The following is a 24,787-nucleotide window of genomic DNA, read 5'->3' as shown; positions in this document are numbered from 1 at the left end:
GTTACGCTACAAATGCCCTTTAATATCTAATTCGCTCTACCTCAGAATTAATATATCTTCATATATGTTAACCGAAAGGGAATTTTTGTTGAAATTATTATCAATTAAAAATTCCCCTTCAGTTAACATATATGAAAATATATTAATTCTGAGGTGGAGCGAATTAGATATTAAAGGGCATTTGTAGCTTAATGCTATATATAAATCACGGTGATGTGATCAAACTCATATATACATAAATGCATACATAAATACAAACATATATATGTATAGATATATGTATGTATATAATACATAATACACACACACACACTATATATATATATAATATATATATATATATATATATATATAGTAGTCCATGTTATTTTTACCAGTAAACTGCTGTATAGGCCGAAGTTATCTGTCATCCTCTCGATGTGCTTTTCTGGAAAATCTCTCTTAGTCGATCTGCACCTACTGAGTTCTGGAGCTCTCGTCCATCAGGAGCTGGTGGAGACGAAGGTATATACCAGGCGACAGTTGAATTCTTTCTATGCGATATGAAATTTTCTCGGTGGAAGATTTATCGCCGCGAAAAATTAAGGAATGTAAATTTAGCGAAAAATCATCATCGTCGCTGTATCTTTCGTCGTCTGGAGATATATATAATATATATATATATATATATAATATATATATATATATATATAGTATATATATACATATATGTATATACGTATTAAATGTATACATTATATATACATATATCTATATATATAGATATATGTATGTACTATATAATACGCAAACACGCACACGTATTATATAGTACATACATATATGTATACTATAGATATAGATATATGTAGTATATACGTATATACATTTATACGTATATACATATATATATATATATATATATATATAAATATATATATATATATATATATTTATATATTATATATATATCCTCCAGACGACGAAAGATACAGCGACGATGATGATTTTTCGCTAAATTTACATTCCTTAAATTTTTCGCGGCGATAAATCTTCCACCGAGAAAATTTCATATCGCATAGAAAGAATGCAACTGTCGCCTGGTATATACCTTCGTCTCCACCAGCTCCTGATGGGACGAGAGCTCCAGAACTCAGTAGGTGCAGATCGACTGAGAGAGATTTTCCAGAAAAGCACATCGAGAGGATGGCAGATAACTTCGGCCTATACAGCTGTTTACTGGTAAAATAACATGGACTACTTTGCGGAGCAGATGGAGTCGAGGTTACTGCTTTCTGCGATTACGGAGTTACTCAGCAGATGGAATCGAGGTTCCTGCTTTCTTCGATTATGGAATTATTAAGCAGATGGAGTAGAGGTTCCTGCTTAAGGAGCAAGGAAGGGAATAATCAAGAGGAGAGGAAGACAGTGGCGAGGAGGAACTGAAGAATTTATACGATATAAAAAGGTAGACAGAGAACTTCTCTAAGCTGATTGAAAGGAGGCCTTCCATGCTCAAAATTGCCACCTGGAGCCGTTCTTCGCTGGAAATAAGAAAGAAAAGAGAATGACTTTTTGGAGAAGCAAGATTAAATCGTATGGAGTAGTTATACCGTCAGTAAGAGGGAATCCCATTAAGATCATACAAGACGACTGGCTAAAGAATAAGAATTCTTGTGTGTCAGGAGAAGAACTCTCAAAGTAATGGTTAACGCGATGCTAAAATGATCAACAACCATCGAGAGTTTCCTTGAGGACATTTTGGAATCCCTCAGTCTCCGGCTCCTGGAAGGACGAGAGAGAGAGAGAGAGAGAAGAGAGAGAGAGAGAGAGAGAGACGCCATTCGCACATGCACCTCTCTAGTGTCCAGGAACAATATCAGAGATGCTTCAAATCGTCTTGAAGCCTTCAGAGAGAGCATGGGGCATATTTCAAAAGCTGGGTAAGAGAAAGATAAAGAGTATGATGAAGGGACTTGGATGTCAACACTGATGGTTCAAAAGGAGAAGGAAGAGAAGTTGAAACAGAGCTTCCTGAAGAAAAGGACAAGAAAACAAGGAGACGAAGGTCCTACTCAGGATGGAGCACAGAAGCTGCCTACGTAAGTCCTCCTCTAAGGACAAGGATGACTCCCAAAAGCCCCCCCCCAAAAAAAAAAAAAATTACCTGGCACTTGAGCGCAGCCTTGGAGGGAAGGGTCCGACCCAGAGGCTGCTTCCCCGGAGGAAGGCAGGTTTCCTGCCAGGCTGGGGAAGCGGGCCTGGGAACGTCCCTAGAACTTCAAGGTTGAGGCCCTAAAGCCCAAAAGAGTTTGAGATATCGTTTCCTCTTAAGAGTTCACTGATGAAGGGGGTATTTATCGTCTATCCAGGGATATTATGTTGAAGTTCCTTGAAGAAGCTGGTTTTCTTAAAATTGATTATGTATCGTCAATTTATTTTTACCTTTTCATCAATTTCTTGGAAATATTGTTTATATTCCCTTGTGGCCATATCATTTGTTATTGGCGGTGATGACTATTGGTACTGGAACGTTGATTCGTACAAGGTCAATGAAATACCTGAAGAGAAGTCCTTAAGACGAAGGACCTTGATTTGTTGTACTGCTCGAGAAAATATGTCTCATTTTTTGTATATCCTACTTATGACAATTTATTTTTACAAACATATTTAGAAAACGTTTTGTTTGTTCATGGATGACCCTCTTTTACTTGAATGTCATTTAGTTGTTTATCTATGTCTCGTGGAACTGATAAGGTTGTAGGCCCTGTGATAAGTTTAAATCATTTCTGCAGATGTTTGCGATCAGCGGCTTCACAGAACAATTCCATCTGGATAGCGCTGCCTGACAACTGCCATTGAATCAATCGGCTACACTGTTCTCGTTTTCTATGATCACAAAAGTGATGGAATGCCATCGCAGACTGAAACACATTCGAGAGGGAAAATACGTACTTTGATTTCAAGAGCATTCTTCATGAAATTTTAACTTCCACAAACTGTCGTATCAGGACTTTCAAAAAAGAAAAAATGATCAATGGATGACGTGAGCAGTTGACTTTGAAAAGGAGCAATGGATGACGTGCGCGGTTGACTTTTATAAAGGAGCAATGAATGACGTGCGCGGTTGCCTTTAAAAAGAAGCAATGGACGACTTGTGCAGTTGACTTTTAAAAAGGCTATGGTGACTTGCTTAGTATGTAGTATACTCTCAACAAGGAGCAATGTATGACATTAGCAGTTGACTCAAAAAAGGAGAGAATGGCCTGAGCATGACTTTTTAAAAAATGCGCAGTATCTGATTCGGGCCTGCAGATCAACAGACGTCGCGTTTGATACAAATCGATATAATTTTCCTTTGTCTGATCAAAGACGTAGCCGAGGCTCTTTCTGGATTGTGAATATATATCTTAAATCCTCTGTCAGTCACCATCACCTTCTTCCTCTTTGCAATGCTGTGACTTGTTCCATTGTGACATGACTGACATCATCTCCGCGTTTTTCGAGAAACAGCAAAGCAGAATGTGAAGTGAATCTCAAGTCATCAACCTGTAGTACTTTTCTTTCTCGTCAGGTACCCGACATCAATGAGACTTCCAGAGAGGGCGGGAATATTAATTTATATATATGATGATGGCTGGAGACTTCTGCACATACAAGAATATGACAATGATGATGATGATAATTCATACTACAAAATACTCCAGTATCTTACATAATCCATTCTTCCCTACAGGCGTTAAAGAAATTCTTATTCCAGATACTACCCCAGCCAAAGTATTATAAAAGTGACAGGCTCTAAGAGAGAGAGAGAGAGAGAGAGAGAGAGACAGAGAGAGAGAGAAACATTCTTGCCTTCGAAATCAAGCACCTATTTGACCCAGTGGTTACGCAGATTTAACCTAATGATTCATGCAAAGTTCATCTCTCCTCCAATCTTTGATGGTGGTTGCAGTGACGAATCAGAAAAAGTCAGTTCTAACAGACCTGACTTCATAAACTGTCCTTATTAAGTGTCAATATTACATCAGTCATTCTGTGGGCTATCAATCATGCAATCTCTGTTCCTGGATGACTGAACCGCCATCTTCTTCTTGAACCCAGTAGCATGACCCAAGAGCTCTTTTGAGAACCACGAATTTCCTCCAAGATTTTTAGAATTCTTTCGTCTTCATTTCAAGTCGTTTTACACGTTCTAAATATTTAGAAAACCAATTCAAGTCGGAAAAAAGGAATTTTCAGCACTCTTGTCACCTGTACAATAATACAGGTGATTCCTGTACGCGTGAGAATTGATATGCGGCGCACGTAGTTTATAGGTATGTAGTACGTAATTGTATCTACATAGGTGACGGGAGTTGTTGAAAGTGGGAACTTGTGGGAAAGATCTTTCTCACACTTGTGTGATAGTCTCTTACTTTATAATACCTAGTAATCATCAATCTCTCTCTCTCTCTCTCTCTCTTCTCTCTCTCTCTCTCTCTCTCTCTCTCTCTCTCTCTCTCTTCTAAAACACACACCATGACTTTATATATATATATATATATATATATATATATATAATATATATATAGATATAGATATATATATGTAATAATATAAATATATATAATATAAATATTACGATACTATAGAATATAATAAGAGTATAAAATCTTAAAAGTAATGTACATATATATCTATAATTCTAATATGATATATAATATATCTATATTAGATATATATATCTATATAATATAGATAGAGAGGCGATACATATATATTCTATATATATTATATCGTATATATTATTAATATAGATATATATATACTTATATATATATAGATATATAGTATATATATATATAATATACATATAGATATATATAGATATATATAGATATATATCTATCTATCTATATATATATATATATATATATATATATATATATATATAAATAAAGCAGAATTCGAACCTATGCCTTTCTGGGTTGGAACAAGAGTGACAGCGAGCACTACCACTTAACCACCGATTGATGGCTCAGTGGTTATGATCACTACACCCCAGGAAAGAGGTAGGTTCGAATCCTGGTAAGGATGTGTGTGACTGGACTAGATATTAACAGTCTAGAGTTGCAAAATAGCAAGGTTAACTGTCTTTGAGCTGCAAAATAGCAAGAGTAAGTCTAGAGTTGCAAAAGAGCAAAATTAACAGTCTATAGTTGCAAAATAGCAAGACTGATGGAATTCCGAGTAGACAAATAACATAAATGACAGTCTAGAGCTGCCAGTTCTGAATTGTCATGCGAGTATACCAAGACTGACACTAAACCTGCCAAACAGCAAGACTGACGGGGTAGTTTCGAGTTGCCAGATACCGGGACAGACAGACTACGTCCTCGAGGAGGTGCCAGATTCCACCATTCAGGTAGCAGTCAAGTTTTCACCCTCCTTCTTTCTCAATGTCTTCCAAACACCTGCAGAAAACAGTCTTGTGTCCAAACCACTTGTGTTTTTTCTAGAACATCTGAGTCGTGGGGGAAGTGATGACGCGAAATGTGGCTTCACATCGCACGTTGGGTTACACTGATGATGAGTCGAGAAGACTGTTACGAAAGATGTCTTTGTCGGGAATAAATGAAGGCAGTCGGTATTGGTTGTGTTGCATTGTGAGGTATTGGTTCTCCTGCGTTGAGGTATTTGCTCTGGTTCTCTTGCATTATGAGGTATTGGTTCTACTGCATTGCGGTATTTGTTCTGGTTCTCTTGCATTGTGAGGTATTGGTTCTCCTGTGTTGAGGTATTTGTTCTGGTTCTCTTGCATTGTGAGATATTGGTTCTACTGCGTTGGGGTATTTGTTCTGGTTCTCTTGCATAGTGAGGTATTGGTTCTCCTGTGTTGAGGTATTTATTCTGGTTCTCTTGCATTGTGAGGTATTGGTTCTCCTGCATTAGGGTATTGGTTCTCAGACGTTACGGTATTTGTTCTGGTTCTCTTGCACTGTGAGGTATTGGTTCTCCTGCGTTGAGGTATTTGTTCAGGTTCACTTGCATTGTGAGGTATTGGTTCTCCATCATTGAGGTGTTTGTTCTGGTTCTATTGCATTGAGGTCTTGGTTCTCTTGCGTTACTATATTTGTTCTGGTTCTCTCGCATTGTGGTATTGGTTCTCCTGCTTAAAGGTATTTGTTCTGGTTCTCTTGCATTGAGGTATTGGTTCTCCTGCTTTAAGGTATTTGTTCTGGTTCTCTTGCATTGTGGTATTAGTTCTCCTGCATTGAGGTATTGGTTCTCGATGCTACGGTATTTGTTCTGGTTCTCTTGCATTGTGAGGTGTTGGTTCTCCTGCTTAATGGTATTTGTTCTGGTTCTCTTGCAGTGTGTGGTGTTGGTTCTCCTGCGTTGAGGTGTTTGTTTTGGTTCTCTTGCATTGAGGTCTTGGTTCTCCTGCTTTAAGGTATTTGTTCTGGTTCTCTTGCATTGTGGTATTGGTTCTCCTGCATTGAGGTATTGGTTCTCGATGCTACGGTATTTGTTCTGGTTCTCTTGCATTGTGAGGTGTTGGTTTTTCTTCCTGTTCTTTAATGGTATTTGTCTGGTTCTCTTGCAGTGTGTGGTGTTGGTTCTCCTGCGTGAGGGTGTTTGTTTTGGTCTCTTGCATTGAGGTCTTTTGGTTCTCCCTGCTTTAAGGTATTTGTTCTGGTTCTCTTGCATTGTGGTATTGGTTCTCCTGCATTGAGGTATTGGTTCTCGATGCTAAGGTATTTGTTCTGGTTCTCTTGCATTGTGAGGTGTTGGTTCTCCTGCATTGAGGAATTGCTTCTGCATTAAGGTATTTGTTCTGGTTCTCTTGCATTGTGAGGTAATGATTCTCCAGCGCTGAGGTATTGGTTCTCTGACGTTACAGTATTTGTTCTGGTTCTCTTGCATTGTGGTATTGGTTCTCCTGTATTGAGGTATTGGTTCTCCTGCGTTGGGGTATTGGTTCTGGTTCTCTTGCATTGTGAGGTATTGGTTCTCCTGCATTGAGGTATTGGTTCTCCTGCGTTGGGGAAATGGTTCCCCTGCGTTGAGGTATTGGTTCTGGTTCTCTTGCATTGTGGGGTATTGGTTCTCCTGCGTTAAGCTAGTTGTTAACTTATTTGTTCTGGTTCACCTGCATTGTGAGGTATTGGTTCTCCTGCGTTAAGGTATTTGTTCCGGTTCACTTGCATTGTGAAGCATTGGTTCTTCTGCGTTAAAGTATTTGTTCTGGTTCACTTGCAGTGTGAGGTATTGGGTCTCCTGCGTTGAGGCATTTGTTCTGGTTCTCTTGCAGGAATTGGTTCTCCTGAGTTGGGTATTGGTTCTCTTGCGTTAAGGTATTTGTTCCGGTTCTCTAACATTGTGTGGTACTGGTTCTCCTGCGTTAAATGAGCTGTGACGTATTCTTTTCAGACAACCATCAATCCGGCTGAAATTCAGGCTAGTGTTTTATAACTTTAACCACATAATCCCTGTTGAATTACCCTTCTAGGATATTCTATAACGACAATAAATCAAGGAGTTAACAGAGAAACCAAGAAATGAATAGAAATTAATATATTTTAGTAGAAAACCCACGCCTTCAAATGCAGAAATCAAACGTAATAAGTATTGGTGGGACAGTTTTCAGAATTACTAGCAATACAATAGAAGATGAAGAAAAAGACAGAATACAATAGAAGTAGAAGAAAAAACAGAATACAATAGAATAATAAATAACAGAATACAATAGAAGAAAAAAATGACAATACAATAGAAGAAAAAAATGACAATACAATAGAAGAAAAAATAACTGAATACAACAAAAGAAAAAAACAGAATACAATAGAAGAGTAAAAAAATAACAGACTGCAATAGAATAAGTGCAAAAGAAATGATGGATACTATCAAAGTCAGAGAGAATCTGCCCTACCAATCAATCAATAGAGAAATAGACCGTCCCGTAGGACGGTAGTGTACCGTCAGCGCACCTCAAGCGGTGCACTGTAGGCTCTCTGCGACGTGCCTTCCTTAGGCCCCTAGCTGCAACCCCTTTTCGTTCCTTTTACCGTACCTCCTTTCATATTCTCTTTCTTCCATCTTTCTTTCCACATTCTCCTAGCAATTGTTTCATAGTGCAACTGCTTTGAGGTTTTCCTCCTGTTACACCTTTCAAACCTTTTACTGTCAATTTCCATTTCAGCGCTGAATGGCCTCATAGGTCCCAGTGCTTGGCTTTTGGCCTAAACTCTACATACAATTCAATAGGGAATAAAGTAGAATTTAGGCCGAAGGCCTAGCACTGGGTCCTGTGAGGTCATTCAGCGCTGAAAGGGAAATTGCCATTAAAAAAAATTTTGAACGTTGTAACAGGAAGAAAATCTCAAAGCAGTTGCATTATGAAATATGTTAGAGAGGGTGGAAAGTCAGATGGAAGAAAGAGAATATGAATGGAGGTACAGTAAAAGGAACGAAAAGGGGTTGCAGCTGCGGACCGAAGGGACGCAGCAAAGACCCTTACGTAATGCTTACAGTGCACCGCCCCTACGGGGTATTCAAGCAACAGGTCACTGGATGCTATGATTGACAATTTATTCCGAGTCGTCGAGAATCAATTTCGTCCTCAAGAAAAGTATTAATGAACATTGATAATTTGAATGAAATATTTAAAATAATACTAAAATGAGAAGTTAAGAGTAACCTTAATCCTCGAACATAACTGTCCGCGACTTTCGCTGTATTTTGAGTCGATTTCAGACTACAATTATGAAATCGGAAGGCAAGCAATAGGCTATTTTGATATCATACTCTCAAGTTGCTTGTGCTTTCGATAGCATCTCACATACAGGAATTTCAAAGTGACTTCAGAGAGGTTAATGATCTACTTGAATTAAGATGTTCTTTTAGGAATATTTCTATCAACATGTAATATGATTCTATTTTTGCGCAATATAATGAAACCTACAGAGTTCTTCTCCTTAGCGATGAACACCGAAGTGGAAAATCAGGAAAAATATGACAGATATGACACTACTACTTAGACAGTTTCCATTAGGAGGGAACTTCGCCGGAAACTGCAAACAATTCCTCGAAGATTTCTCCGTTCAAATGAATGCCCAAATTGAACGGCATGTACCACACAAAAAGCTTGTTTCTGCTTTGAAAGCTTGACGTAGGCTTACTTTTCCTCTTTTCCTCGCTGGATTCTGGAACTTATTCCAGCTTCCCGAGAACTGCCGTACCCAGACACTAAATTTCTGGGCGATATTTATCGGACCTAACTACAAAATAAATAAATATATCTAAAAATCTGATATTGGGGAGGTACAAATAATAACAATATTATAAAGTGTGTGCATGTTGAGACTCTCTTTACAAACGTACCAAAGCGGAACTATCACGTGTGTGCATTCCACATGTGCAATGTACAGACATTCACACACAAATACCAACGCACAATTGATACAAATTGACGCAACAATCACAAGAGTGCATTTCACATGCGCAATGCACAGTTCATGCATAAACACTTAAAAAACACACACACACACAAACACACACACTACCAACATGAACTGCTTTCATTCGATATATCCATTGACACTTGCGTCAAGTTAATTTTCGAAACGGTTGGATACAGAAACTGAACAGGTGCTATTGTGACTTCCACATCCATTATATATTCGTTCACTTTACAGGTGCGCTGCTTATATTGCCTGTAAAGCCTTTTCTGACCTGCTTTTGCCTTCGATATCTGCGAGCCAACGATCGTTTCTTGGCCTCCAAGGTCATAGGGCGTAAGTGGGTTTCATCTCATATGCATGCGTTTAGCTTTGAGGCCTGGATGTCTTTTCAAGTGACATGGGGCTAGTTGGCTGGTTGGGTTGGTTTGTGGGGGCGGGGGGAGTCGGGTACCAACTGTTTTGTTGTCGATGTCTGGTAGAAGTTGTGTGGGACACAAACTGCTAGTAGAATCTGGAAGCAGGTTTTGTGAACGACATGAACTGTGAAGTTTATATTATTTGCTTTTACTCTTGTTATTTAAGCTCTTGCTCACGACCCATTTTGACTCTTGTGGCTGTGCGGGGATACAAAGAGATTTCCAATGCAGTTACCTGATTTTCAAATCGTGCAATAAGCTTATACTGCACTTTCTGCAGTGACTTATATTTAAATTCTGTCTGTCAGGCTTTACAGATTTCTTGGACTGTTTTTGGTTTGTATGGCTTTTATACGTAGCATGGAACCAGTGGTTATTCAGCAACGGGACCAACGGCTTGACGTGACTTCCGAACCACGTCAACAGTGAACTTCTATCACCAGAAATACACATCTCTCACCCCTCAGTGGAATGCCCGAGAATCAAACTCGCCAACTGTTTTTGGTGTTGGCTTGAAATGTTGAACGACAGTGTATAAGTGGGCGATAAAGGCAACTGTTAAACTAATCGAAAGTGTTTGTCTGTGACCCGTACTATACCACTTCTTTCTTCTGTGCAGAGCGACGACAAAAGATCAACATCAAATTAAAATTTTCGACGGTGTGAAAATGATGAAAATGACTGGTGATTTATTTTCTTGAAATTTTTCGTTTACTCGGTGAGTAAGCCTACAAATAACTTTGTTGCTGTTGAGGTGGTTGTTCTTGCTGTTGCTGTTTTTGTCGAGGGGGTAGGAAAGGTCTATTAAGAGCCTAAAAAGGTCTCAAAAAGATACAAGAATTTTAGGATAGGATATTTATGAGTTATTTATTATAATGAAAATGTAAAAAAATAAACAATGTGCTTGTAAACAGTACAGAACAATATCTAATAAAATATAGCGTATCTATTTTAATTTTCGTTGGTGAAACAACGCGCTATTTGACCATAGACGTTAAGGCGCGCCCTGAGTAACCTGGAGGTCGGATCGTGCCTCGTTTCTTTTAATTCCACTTCGCTTTCAATACTGATCAGCAGATGTCTAGGGTAACTATGGCATCATGGTCTCCTCCGACGCAGCACTGAAATCAAGTAGGATTTTCAATCAGATCATGACGATTTTTCCCACAAGGATAAGTCATTGAGACTGGATTGACGTTCAACTGCAGGAGGTGACATTTGGACATTTTAGACTGTGTTCATTTGCAGGTTGACTCTTAGGACAGTTTTCTCACTGACTGGATGCTGAGCTTGTCAAAGCTTACACCAGCATCCCAGAGTCAACTCATCATTGGAAACAGGTCGGGTTCTTCCTTTTCTGAAGCCTGTATAGGACCCCCATACACCGAACGATTGTCTGAACGACTGTCTGTATCATTCGCAAAAACACTGTGTATGGGCTTGTCTGAATGCAAAAGTGGGCTGAACTTCGTGTCCGATCGATCTCAGCGGGAATCTGTCACGACCTGCAGGTTGCTGGCTTGCGACTCAAGTCTGTCATACACAGATCGTTCAATGCATGGGTTTGTCTGCCCATATAACGCTATCTCTTCTAAAGATGATGCCATGTCTTCTAGAGACAAAATCTTTGTTCAGACTGAAATCGGTGCGGAGATCGTTCATACTGTTTGTGTGGGGGTCGATAACGACAATCGTTCAGACAGTCGTTCAGACAATCGTTCAGTGTATGGGGGCCTTAAATCTCTTGCCAACTGTACTGAAAGGGAGGACCTCTGCTCCTCAGGTAAAAAAAAAAGGTCAAGTCTTGGTTTGTGGTCTAACTGACAAGATTTTTTTTCCACTGGGAAGACCTCAAAGACAGCAAATATTAAGACTAGTCTCTGAGAAATAGCACTGACATTCTTCTATTCAGCTCTGTCGGTCGAGAAGTTAAGCCTGCATTTCCTGACGGTCTGTCAGACTGTTTTGCGGAACAAGTAGGCCAAACTTTCAGAAAATGTTGGAGGTTATAGCATTCAGCAGCAAAGGGGGGCAAGAAAGGGCGTATTTGGCAGTATTCATTACTAAGGCAGGCTTGTTCTTGCTGCCTATACTACTGCTAGGAAATTATTTCCTTGAATGACTTGTGTTACAAGCTCTTCACCGTGATTAAGCTTTGTTTTCACAGAGGGGTGTATAAAACTCTATAGGCCGAAGTCTCACTGCAGTTCCAGAGATCATTCCTGTATTAAGGGATGAATAGTCTTTTGGTAATGCCTGGATTTTACCAGTGGTTATGCGTGTTCCAAGCGCCCAGCCTCTTTCACCTCTGGCCCCTCAAGAAGTCTAGTCCAAGCTTCGATTCTGGGGTTGTGGCCTAAATCACTGTCATTTTTGACGCATAAAGCACACACGAAACGACGTTATAACTTCACTTTATTTCAAGAAGATGCTTGCACAAGGTCAGCTGTCATTGTTTACAGTCGATATGTTGATGTTTATTCGTCGATATGAAGGTTACAGGTTGATAGATGTATCACAAGAACCTTCAATGCGAAATATTAAGAATGGTGTAAGGCAACCTCCCCACACCAAATGAAACAAAAATCAAGATATTTCTCTCTCTCTCTCTCTCTCTCTCTCTCTCTCTCTCTCTCTCTCTCTCTCTCTCTCTCTCTCTCTCTCTCTCTCTCTCCAGTTACAAGCTCTTTCTACTCAAGAGTTTTCAGTATATCAACATTCTCGGCTTAACTGACACATTTCCTCCTATGATATTTTGTGTTCACAAAAAAAAAAAAAATATATATATATATATTTTCCACCTTTTTTCAAGACTGACATATCCTGCAGTTACCACTTCTAAACCTTGAACTGTTACTTGTATGTGTTTTGTATGGGAAAAAGACATTTACACACTCATAGTATAGGCAAACACAGTGAAAGAAACACGCGGAACAAATACACAGAAACACGATGCTACCACACGCGAGAGATATGGTCTAGGTCTAGGAAATTTGAGAGTGATTACAAGTGTTTAGATCAGAAAACCGTAGGATATAACAGTCGAGAGGTAGGGAGTGAGGGAAGCCAATTGCAACTGAGCAATCGTCACAGATATCTTCATTATTTAAGCCGTTTTGCGTGTACTTCATCGTACATCGTAGACAAACCACACTGTCGCGTATTTGTACATCGCTTCCAACATCGCGACAGCTTTTTTTAGACGCACTATTTCTGAGAAGGCTCATCCAAGAAGGCTGTCTTTTGAACGTACCGTTGCACGGGAAACCAAAAACAACAACATCCATAACGGCAGGAGGAGGACAGAGGCGTTGGCGAGGGACTTCTTCATGTTCTTCGGTGGAGAGGATCGGTGTTACTGAATAATGGCGGCGCTGGTGGTGGTGGCGGTGGTGCCGAGGGCACAGTCACTTCAACTCTGAGACGTGGTGACGCACCGGGAGACCTCTCCGCCAGGTGCTGCTGAGAGCTTTCTCAACCTCCTCCAGTGGGATCATCAGATCATCAGTCTCATCACTTCTCAGAAGCACCTGTCCTCTCCTCTGCCACTGTGGCAAGAAGAAAGACCTTTCGATCTGGCGAACTTCATGATGGATCTAGCGATCTGGCAGAAGCACTGAGCTCTGGCATTATAGTCCTAACATTATTCAAAACCGTTTCAAGTTGACCAAACGCCTACAAATTTTCCATTTTGGAAATGATAAGACAATCAATAATCGTATGTGGGTTTTATGAACTACCTTCGCCTACCTACCAGATGTTGTTTGCACCTGTGAAACAATGAACCCAGCGAACACCTGCGCCAGGTGTCTCTAGAAAAAGCGACGGAATGCCTTCGGGTCGTTCTTCTCACTGTCTCAGAAAGTCTAAAGGAATAAGTTTCGTATTTGAAAATATCAACGTAATAACCAGAGGCATTTATATCCCTTGGGGTTGTACAAGATGGCGGGATGATCTGCGGATAAACGTCAGCTGTAAAAACAGTTATTTTTCCTCTCATTTCTAAGGCTTTCTTGGGCCGCCATATTGCATCGCCTGTATTTTCAGTTGTTACACTTTGGTAAGAAGGCTCAAATGTGGCAGAACAGCAACAGGCTGTTTTGAAAACGCACGATAATTATCTGTTGTGCCTGTGCTTGCAGTTGTCCTTTGTACTGTAAAAAGTTTTTTAATGAGATATTTTGGCCGACTTCCTTGCTTAGAAGGCTTGTTTGTATGGTAAAACAAAAACAAAGTAATAACCTCGTATTTATGTTATTTCTTTGCCAGTTTTCTTTATCGACGTGGAGACTTACAGCGCGGGAAACCAAGTGGTCTCAGAATATGGGCCTAAAGTAACATAAAATACGAAAACAAGGTAGGAGAGAGAGAGAGAGAGAGAGAGAGAGAGAGAGAGAGAGAGAGAGAGAGAGAGAGAGAGAGAGAGAGAGAGAGAGAAAGAGAGAGAGAGAGAGGTCTAATTGGAAATAAAAGGACAAAATCTCTTAGAGAGAGAGAGAGAGAGAGAGAGAGAGAGAGAGAGAGAGAGAAACTCTCTTAAAAAAAGAGAGAGCAGTTAGGTCTAATTGAAAATGAAGAGACAAACTCTTAAAAATGAGAGAGAGAGAGAGAGAGAGAGAGAGAGAAAACTTTAAAAAAAGAGGACAGTTAGGTCTAAGTGGAAATGAAGTGACAAACTCTCTTCAAAGTCAAAGACGAAAGGTTACCGGAATCAGGGAAGACAACGAGACCTTAAACCTTACAGACCTTACATCTTGTTCGGGTTGCCCCAGGTCCCTCAGTGTGAGGCACCTCTAATGTCTACCAGAGAGTTGATAGTACATCTTCCGGTATATTTTGCATCTTTCAATCTTGGATGGTCTGGGATGCAGTTTAGATATTTGTCGAGCTTATTCTTAAACACATCTACGCTCACTCCTGATATATTCCTCAGATGAGCTGGCAACGCATTCATAGACGCTCATTATCGATGCTGGTGCGTAGTGGATTAATGTCCTGTGTGCATTTCCTTATTTTTCCTGGTATAGTTTTGGGCACTATTAATCTACCTCGCTTGCTTGGCTTTCTGATATTTTTAGTTCCATGATATTTTCTGCTATTCCTTCTATCTGTTTCCATGCCTGAATTATCATGTAGCGTTCTCTCTCCTTTCTTCTAGACTATATAATTTTAAGAATTGTATTTCTTTCCAGTAGTCTAGGTCCTTAACTTCTTCTATTCTAGCTGTAAAGGACCTTTGTACACTCTCTATTTGTGCAATATCCTTTTGATAGTGTAGGTACCATATCATATTGCAATATTCAAGTGGACTACGAACATATGTTTTATAAAGCATAATCATGTGTTCAGCTTTTCTTGTTTTGAAATGCCGTAACAACATTCCCATTTTTGCTTTACATTTTGCCAACAGAGTTGCTATTTGATCATTGCATAACATGTTCCTATTCATCATCACACCAAGGTCTTTAACTGCTTCCTTATTTGTGATGGTCTCATTATTAGGTCCCTATATGCATATAGCTTTCTTTCTCTGTCTCCATAATTTATTGATTCAAATTTATCAGAGTTAAATACCATCCTATTTACCTCTGCCCAATCATATACTTTGTTAAGGTCTCTTTGTAGAGCGTTCCTATCTTCATCACAAGTAATTTCTCTACTTATTCTTGCGTCATCTGCGAAACTACTCACTACCGAATCCTTAACATTATTGTCTATGTCTTCAATCATAATAACAAACAGTATTGCAGCTAACACCGTACCTTGCGGCACACCGGATATTACCTTGGCTTCATCCGATTTCTCGTCGTTTGCTATAACTATCTGTTTTCTGTTGTGTAAGAATTCTTTTAACCATCTTCCTACTTTATCCACGATATTGTGTTTTCTAATTTTCTTCGCTAATATATTATGGTCTACTTTATCAAAAGCTTTTGCAAAAGTCTAAAATAAACCCCACCTCTGTTTCATTTCCGCTTTTCATATTTTTGAATATGTTCTCACGGTGGACTAACAGTTGGGTTTGTGTACTTTTTCTGGGTACGAAACCATGTTGTCCTTTATTAAACAAATTATTTTTTATTAAATGTTTCATAATATTTTCTTCATTACCCTTTCATACACTTTCATAATATGTGATGTTAGACTCACAGGCCTATAATTACTTGCCTCTAGTCTTGATCCACTTTTGAAAAGTAGGGGTAATAATGCTAATTTGTGCTCATCATAAATCTTGCCTGTATCTACACTTTGTCTTAATAATATTGCAAGTGGCTTTGCGATAGAATGAACTACTTTCTTTAACAAAATAGCAGGAATTCCATCAGGCCCTGCAGCAGCTCCATTTTTAATTTCATTAATAGCCTGCACAATATCAGCTTCATTAATATCTATGTCAGCTAAATATTCACTATTTTCATCCCTTACTTCTATATCATTATCTTCATTATCTATTCTAGGGGTGAATTCTCTCTTATATCGTTTCTGCCAGTATGTTTGCAAATTCCTTTTTTTCATTCGTTAATCTCCCTTCAATTCTCAGAGGGCCTATTTCTATTCTTCTTTTATTCATCTTCTTCGCATATGAGTATAATAGTTTGGGGTTTTGCTTGATATTTAATAGGGTTTTTTCTTCCAAGTCCCGTTTTTCATTTTCTTTTGATTGTATAATCTTTTGTTCTGCATTTTCTATCTTACTTTTTAGTTCTATAACTTTCCATGCATTTTTTTCTTTTGCAAGACCTTTTTCCACTTTCTGATTTTCTGGAACAAGATCCTTCTGTCTCTTGGTATGCATGAATGATGTTTACTTTTCTTCTTCGGTATATATTTTTCCACTATTTTCTCCATTTTATATAATATCTCCGTATTTACCCTTATGTCATCACTTACGAAAATGTTATCCCAATCTTTGTTTAATTCTTCATTAATTTCTGACCATTTATATTTTTACTGTAGAAGTTGTATTTTCCATATCCTTCCCACTTTTTCATTTCTTGCTTATCTCTATTTTCACTTGCTTTGGAATGAACTGTTAATTCTATGACATTATGGTCTGAAATACTCGCATTATAAACTATTATTTCTTTAACATAATTCATCTCGTTCACAATACTAGGTCTAAAGTATTTTCCTTTCTTGTTGGCAGGTGATTTATTTGTTGAATGTATTGTATTCTAGTAGCATTTATCTAATAGCTTTTCAAATTGCCTCTTATCTTCTGCACTACTATTACTCTCTTTTTTATATGTATAAGTACAACCACAATCTCCTATTCGTTCTTTCCATTCTACGAAAGGAAGTTGAAGTCACCAGATAGGAGAATAGTCCAGTCCTTGTGATTTCTACATATATCATCCAATTTTTCAATTATTAAGTCAAACTCTTTAGTATTAGGAGTCTATATATTACTATGTTCATCAATTTTTCAGATTCAAATTCTACCGCTATTAGTTCACATTCTGAGTTACTATATTTCTCATATATTTTTCCTTGTTTTTTGTCTTTCCCATATATTGCGGTTCCCCCTTGATTCCTATTTTTTCTATCTGATCTATAAGTTTGGAACCCTTTTATTTGATCATCATTCCCAGTCTCTTGAATACCAGTTCACTTATATTCATTATATCTATTTTCTTTTCATTTTGGGTTAGTTCTTCTAAGTACTCTATTTTTCTTTTTGAGTTACTCGTAACTAAACCCTGCGCATTCATCACTATGATGGTTTGCGTGTTTTCTCCTTCATTTAATACTGGTAGTAATAAGGACTTTTCCCATGTCCTCTTTCCTGTTCTGGTATGTTGTTCTTTTTTTCATTTCCAGAAATTCTGACATTAAAAAATCCAACTTTCCATAATATTGATCTTCCTTCATCATAATTATTCATTTTGTGTCTGAATCTGCAATTTTCTCCGCTTTCTGCAATATCCTCTTGCATAATAAATACAGTTATTATCTCTTGAGTAGAATTTCGGAGCTGATGCTTTGAAATTTTTTGCTGACACCTCTGCATATCTCATTGGTGGTTTGCTTTTCTCTTTTACCTGATATTCTTGATTTCTCTCTTTATTTGTTTCTTTCTTATTTTGGATTTTATTACTTGGTTGGTTATTTATTTGATTATGATTCATGGCTACAGGGTGCATATATTTGCATTTTTTGTCGAACTTACATCCTTTTCCTTCTTTTAGGTTTTTACATATTTTTGGATGCAGATCTCTGCAATCATCCCCATATCCATCTAAGTATGCACATTTACCATATATTTCATAGTTTTGACATATCTTAGGATGTTTGTAGTAACATCTTTCTCCAAATCTGCAATTCCCTCTTTTCAAAAGGTTGCAGATTTTGTCTTTCTTGTCTATTTTTTCCTCTTTCCCGTCATTGTATAGATCTGGGTAGAGCCTCTTCGGGATTTGCTTTCTGTTGTCATATTCGTAATTTATTTCTTCGTAGGTATGCTGCTTTATTGCCTCATATGTAGTATCAATGAGTATCTCTGCATCCATACTTTTATCTTGTTCTTTGTTTTCCTTATTTTTTTCTGTCATTTCATTTTTGTTTACTTCTCTTCCGTTTTCCTCTTCTTCTTTTTCTTCTTCTTCTTCCTCTTCCTCTTCTTCTTCATCCTCAACTATTTGTACATTCAATCTTGATTTAATAACATTGTCTATCCATGATAGACATGTTGAACAAAAAATTCTTGTATCTTTTCTCAAATCTTGTATTACCTCAGCACACTGTGGATGGGTCGGAATGTTGGTGCATGCAGCACATTTTCTGATTAGGTTTTGTGGATTGACTATGCTATTACCAAACCTTACACAGTTTACATGCTTTTGGCATTCTTTTTCCTAATTGCATCAATTAGGATATTCACAAGATTCACCTTTATTCATTTTCTTTTGTCGGAATATGTTGGTTTATGTATATTTTCTTTATGAGTCTCTTGACCACTTGGATTTTATTTGGAACTTCTTCAATTATTTTCAAGATGTTTTCATTAGATTTGTTCCAGTTTGAAGGATTATATCCTTCTAATATATCTATGAATGCTTTTGTATCTTTTTGGTTAGGACTGTTGCTGATTTCATAGATGAGAAATGCCAGTTCCCTTCCTGCTACCTCATCGTATTGCGAATCTGCTAAACACGCCAAATTACGCCACCTCTTCCCGCAGTTGGAACTTACTGCCATCTTGTTCTGATTTATAGTATTACACTTGATAAACTAACTTAGAAGACGCTTTATCCTACTATTTTCACACTAATCTTATCACCGATAGTTCACGAACACTTCTAGATATTTCTCAAATTCTAGTCGTATGTTAAACTTGTGATATCTGTTGATTAATCTGACTTCACGCGGGTACGTCTCACCAAGCAAGATGGCTACTACGAGAGAGAGAGAGAGAGGAGAGAGAGAGAGAGAGAGAGAGAGAGAGAGAGAGAGAGAGAGGCGACTTTCATAGCCTGATGTCCAAGGGAAGACGGGGAAAAGGGCAAACAACCTTTTCTCGTGTTCCGCTGTTGACCTTGATATCATCACAGTAGACGGTGGACGAAGCAGTCAGCTGGGAGCAGTAGTCAGTCAGGCGAGAGAAATAGTACTATACCTGTGTTTTTCAGTTAAAACGCAACAGTCACAGAGCGACTATGACTATCCGCTTGGGATACACAACGAGTATTGCTTCAGAAAAAAAAAAAAAACCTGAAGTCTACGAAACCGAAAAGGTAATTCATTTATAACAAAGGAATGCTACAGGCAACTTCTTGAAGGATGTTGTACACCGTTGTCTTAAAAGTAACGACTATACTCCTTTTTTTTTTTCCATCTGTCCATCCGCCTGTGGTGTTTTTGTATGGTAACACTGCGTGCCGGGCTTTAAATAGTTACGCTATGTGTAAGGTTTATGTAAATAAAAGGATATCTGGGTGTACATTTGCAACTGAAAAGTGTTTTAATAATTTACTGTATGCGAAGTACACCATTAATATTCAAATAGGATATTATCATTATTGTTGAATGTAAGCTGAATGTAATTATCTAAAGCCCGGGACGCAATGTTACCATACGGAAACACCACAGGCGGATGGACAGATGAAAAAAAAACAGAGTATAGATAGAATAATAACAAGAATCAAATAAAACGGACAAAAACACGTTCATATATTATCAGTTATAAGTGGAAACACAAAATAATTGAACAGATACAGCCTCTAAATGCAGTACACCAAATAAATTAAAACGTGCAAAAACAAATCTATGGGAAAATAGAGCCTTTTTTCACCAACGAAAATTAAAATAAATACGCTATGTTTTATTAGAAATAATTGTTCTGTACTGTTTAACATGCAGATTATTTATTTTTTTTTACATTTTCATTCCAATAAATAAATCATAAATATCCTATCCTAAAATTCCTGTATCTTTAACTCAACGCGAAATACCTTTTTCAGACCTTTTAAGGCTCTTTCACAGACCTTTCCTACCCCCACAAAAAGAACAACAACAACAACAAAGTAGTTTGTAGGCTTACTCCCCAGTTAAGTGAAAATAAAACTATCTGAGACGAAGAATAAACCATATCAAACTCAACCAAAACCTCAGACGTCTGAATTTTCTACCAAAATAAATAAATAAATAAGTAAATAAATAAATAAAATAAATAAATAAAACAAAATAAAAAATCTACTGTAGAATGTCGATCAGTGAAAACGATAGAAATCTGTTAGAATGCTACGGAATCTTCTGAAAAACTGGAATGCCACTATACAAAAAAACAGAATAAAGATAAAAATAGATGGTAAAATAAGAAATGAAAACAATAAATACATATGTAAATGAACATCATTTGAGATATGTCATAGAAGCTAAAATTTGGGACACGTTCCTTTAGACCCAAGAGGTGAATGATGTATCCGGTGGTCAATCAACTATTCTAGGTCACAGTTTGGGCAATGGTGGGTTATCTATATCACCGTAAAAATAGAACCATACTTCGACATTCAACAGACGTATATCTCGCATTTTCTTTATTATTTGTCGTGATTGGATGTCTTATTTGTTGTGGCTATTTCTTTACGTATGGGAAACTACCACCGCCCCCACCCCCCCACCCCTCTCTCTCTCCATATTTCTCGCGCACACACCAGAGAACTGAGGCCAATATTGAGCAATTCTCGAGCACACACATGAGAATTTTCGAGCACACACAAGACAATTGTAGGCCTATATTGAGGAATAACTACAATTTACTCCAGATTACATTATTTTCTCTTTGCCGGATGTAAGCTGACAGCTGTCATTTATCATAAGCTCCTGGAGAGGATGTTATTCCAAACTGTAATCGACTAATTTTATCAAACTTATTTTTCATCCTTGCTAATGTTCAAGCTTAATTATTCCCGTTTTCTTTACTTTGTCGGAGTTTAAGCCTAAACTCCAGTACGAAGTAACGGTCTAAATAAGCATCCAGCTTGTGTGTTCTTAATCTTAACGATCCCTGTATAGTTTAATATACTTGTAAACTTCTTAATTGATTGGCAAACGCTCAGATGACTTGTAGCTAGCTATAAATTTGAAATGTTTGCGGGATAATTATGATTAGGTCTAAAGTTTACAAGTATGTCAGGCAGCTCAAAAATGAGACGCAAAAGAAACAGCGTAATGCGCAGTCAGTGAAAATCAGTTTTGACACAAAACACTTCATCTTTCGCCTTATATTTTCCTTCTTCGTTGCTCGTCAAAGAAAGTAAAATAAAAATTAGTACCAGAAAATGGGACTAGAAAGTTACGTCGTCATCAGAGAGCAAAAACGTGCATCGTAGACGCAGAAGAGGTCACCTTCAACACCTTTACAGTTGTTTCAGTTTCAAGGAAAAAACAGGCAATAACATTTCGTCAGACTCGAGATATCAGTGAGATCAAACGAAAACCTGATTTTCAATCAAAGAGACACTTGCTCAATTTACCATTATCATCCATCCATTCGTGCGGGTAGCGGACGGCTTGCTGACAGAACTGTGAACTCTGAAACGGTCTAAGAAGGAAGCTCTCAAATAGAAAAATATATTATATGAAACTAACATATACGTATAATAATTGATAGTGAGAATGGTTGGTTCTAGGTCGCCTTGGAACGGGAGTAGGTAGGTATGAAGTTTTTGCAATAAATTAGTCCTGTGTAGCCCGTGGTATTATTTTCTTAAACTACTGTCTGGTGCTCTCTGTGCTTTCATTGCAAGTTTAAAGTATCTTGCTAATTGCAAAGAAATATTTGAAAATGCAAACTAAATCAGTAACGTTAATTGCATGCTGGTACTGGACTCGTACTAAAATGCTACATACCGGTATGCGTGTATACGTTTACGTACAGGCCTATTATCTATTATGCATACAAAAACTATTAATTTTAATTAGGCAATTTATAGAATCCTCATTGGACAAGGAGGTAAAACTGAACTTCAAAATCAACAGTAAACTTACAAGCAAATTGAAGTCACTGATTTAGTCAGAAAAATAGTATAAAATACAATAAAGTTTTCTGTCCGGTGGTGGCCTCACATAGAAAATTCTTACCCGCGGCCCTCGAAACTCAGCCACGGCCCGATGGTTGCCTATGTTGTTGGGACCTATAGCTCTATGTCCCTATTATGATCCGCCTTCAATAGGTTATCGTAAATCTCGTGATGACGTCAGCAAAGACCTCATATGCTACTGTCTCCTATAATTGAGACACTTGTCTCCTTTGTTCTCCTAAACCCCCCCCCCCCCCCCCCCCAACAACTACTTCATCTTACCCTCATAGTCATTCAGCTTATGGAAGACCTTCTATACACACACACAAAATAATAATAAATAGATGGAATGGAATATATAAAATTTAGGCCATAGGCCAAGTACTGAGACCTATGAGGTTATTCAGCGCTGTAAGGTATATAAATCGAGAGTTAAGAAGAGGTTTGAAAGATGTAACAGAATAAAAAAATAAACTTTTTGCAGTTGCAGTGTGAGACTATTGTTAGGAGAATGTTGAAGAAAGATATATAGATATATATATCTATATATATATATATATATATATATAGATATATATATATTATAGTATTACTTAAATACATAATATATATATATAAATGTCCCCTAAATCATTTCAGTTTGGTCTTTGTTTTATAGGTCTAAGTATTCCAGTTGTCGTTATTTATAGTCTAAATATTCCAGCATTCTTTACTCTTAGTCCTAAAGTCATCCTACAAGGCATGTTCCGACCTCCAGCTTACGCGAAGCGTGTGCTAAAATCTACGGCTAAAAAGCGCATTGTTTCACCAACGCAAATTAAAATAAATACGCTATATTCTATTAGAAATAATTGTTCTGTACTGTTCAACATGCACATCATTTATTTTTACATTTTCATTCTAATAAATAAATCATAAATATCGTATCCTAAAATTCCTGTATCTTTAACACAACGTGAAATGCCTTTTTCTGGCCTTTTTAGGCTCTTCCGTAGACCTTTCCTACCCCCAACAAAAACAACGACTACAAAGTAGTTTGAAGGCTAACTCCCAAAGTAAGCAAAAAGCTGATGTATTGAGGTAATCTTACACTTATAATTCTAAGTAGAGTGACCACTTTCACTTCAACATTTGACTTTTAATCATGTTATTTTTTTTTCCTAGCCAAAATTGTACATTTTTCCCAGTGAATATTTTTCCAAGGCAAAATTGAGATTTTTTTCCAGCCAAAATTGTAACTTTTTCCAAGTGACTTTTTTCTAAGCTAAAATTGTGACTTTTTTTCTAGCCAAAATTGTGAGTTTTTTCTAGCCAAAATTGTAAAAAAATTTCTAGCCAAAATTGTGACTTTTTCCCAGTGACTTTTTTCCAAGCCAAAATTGGGACTTTTTTCCAAGCCAAAATTGGAACTTTTTTTCCCAAGCCAAAATTGGAACTTTTTTTCCAAGCCAAAATTGGAACTTTTTTTCCAACCAAATTTTTTTACTTTTTTCCAAGCCAAAATTGGGGATTTTTTCCAAGCCAAAATTCTTACTTTTTTCCAAGCCAAAATTGGGACTTTTTCCCAGCCAAAATTGTGACTTACTTCCTAGTCAAAATTGACTTTTTTCCCAGCCAAAATTGGGACTTTTCCTAGCCAAAAATTTGTAACTTTTATCCAAGCCAAAATTGGGACTTTTCCCCAGCCAAAATTGTGAATTTTTTCCTAGCCAAAATTTCGAAAGCCAAAATTGGGACTTTTTCCCAGCCAAAAATTGTGACTTTTTTTCCAAGCCAAAATTGGGACTTTATCCCAGCCAAAAATTGTGACTTTTTTTTTCCAAGCCAAAATTGGGAATTTTTTCCCAGCCAAAAATTGTGACTTTTTTCCAAGCCAAAAATTGTGAATTTTTTCCAAACCAAAATTGGGATTTTTTTTCCAAGCCAAAATTCATACTTTTTTCCAAGCCAAAATTGTGACTTTTTTTCCAAGCCAAAATTGTGACTTTTTCCAGCAAAACTCTGACTTTATTCCAAGCCAAAATTGTGATTTTTCCCAGCCAAAAATTGACTTTTTTTCCAAGCCAAAATAGGGAATTTTTTCCCAGCCAAAAATTGTGACTTTTTTTTCCAAGCCAAAATTGTGAATTTTTTCCAAACCCAAATTGAGACTTTTTTCCAAGCCAAAATTCTAACTTTTTTCCAAGCCAAAATTGGGACTTTTTTCCAAACCAAAATTGTGATTTTTTCCAGCGAAATTCTGACTTTTTTCCAAGCCAAAATTGGGACTTTTTCCCAGCCAAAAATTGTGACTTTTTTTCCAAGCCAAAATTGGGAATTTTTTCCCAGCCAAAAATTGTTACTTTTTTTCCAAGCCAAAATTGGGCATTTTTTCCAAACCCAAATTGGGACTTTTTTCCAAGCCAAAATTGGGACCTTTTTCCAA

The 24,787-nt window shown here is 37.4% G+C and overlaps 2 protein-coding genes across 6 annotated transcripts in view; one reads left to right on the top strand and one right to left on the bottom strand.

Annotated features, from left to right (window-relative positions):
- LOC135199252 (uncharacterized) overlaps positions 1 to 24,787 on the bottom strand; it is a 95,221-nt gene that overhangs the window by 11,685 nt on the left and 58,749 nt on the right. The window contains exon 1 of one of the 4 annotated variants that reach the window (XM_064227139.1): positions 13,095 to 13,361. The exons of the other annotated variants lie outside the window; for them this stretch is intronic. Coding sequence (XP_064083209.1) covers positions 13,095 to 13,172 — 78 coding nt within the window. The 5' untranslated portion in view covers positions 13,173 to 13,361. Of the gene's footprint in view, positions 1 to 13,094; positions 13,362 to 24,787 lie in introns of those variants that run through there. 4 annotated transcript variants of the gene reach the window in all.
- The window catches only part of LOC135199250 (uncharacterized), a 54,093-nt gene that overhangs the window by 1,916 nt on the left and 27,390 nt on the right, over positions 1 to 24,787 (top strand). The window lies entirely within an intron of this gene.

The sequence above is a fragment of the Macrobrachium nipponense genome, chromosome 25 (assembly GCF_015104395.2).
Source record: "Macrobrachium nipponense isolate FS-2020 chromosome 25, ASM1510439v2, whole genome shotgun sequence".
Taxonomy (NCBI): domain Eukaryota; kingdom Metazoa; phylum Arthropoda; class Malacostraca; order Decapoda; family Palaemonidae; genus Macrobrachium; species Macrobrachium nipponense.
The sequence above is the reverse complement of the archived record's forward strand: the minus strand, read 5'-3'. Positions and strand labels throughout refer to the sequence as shown.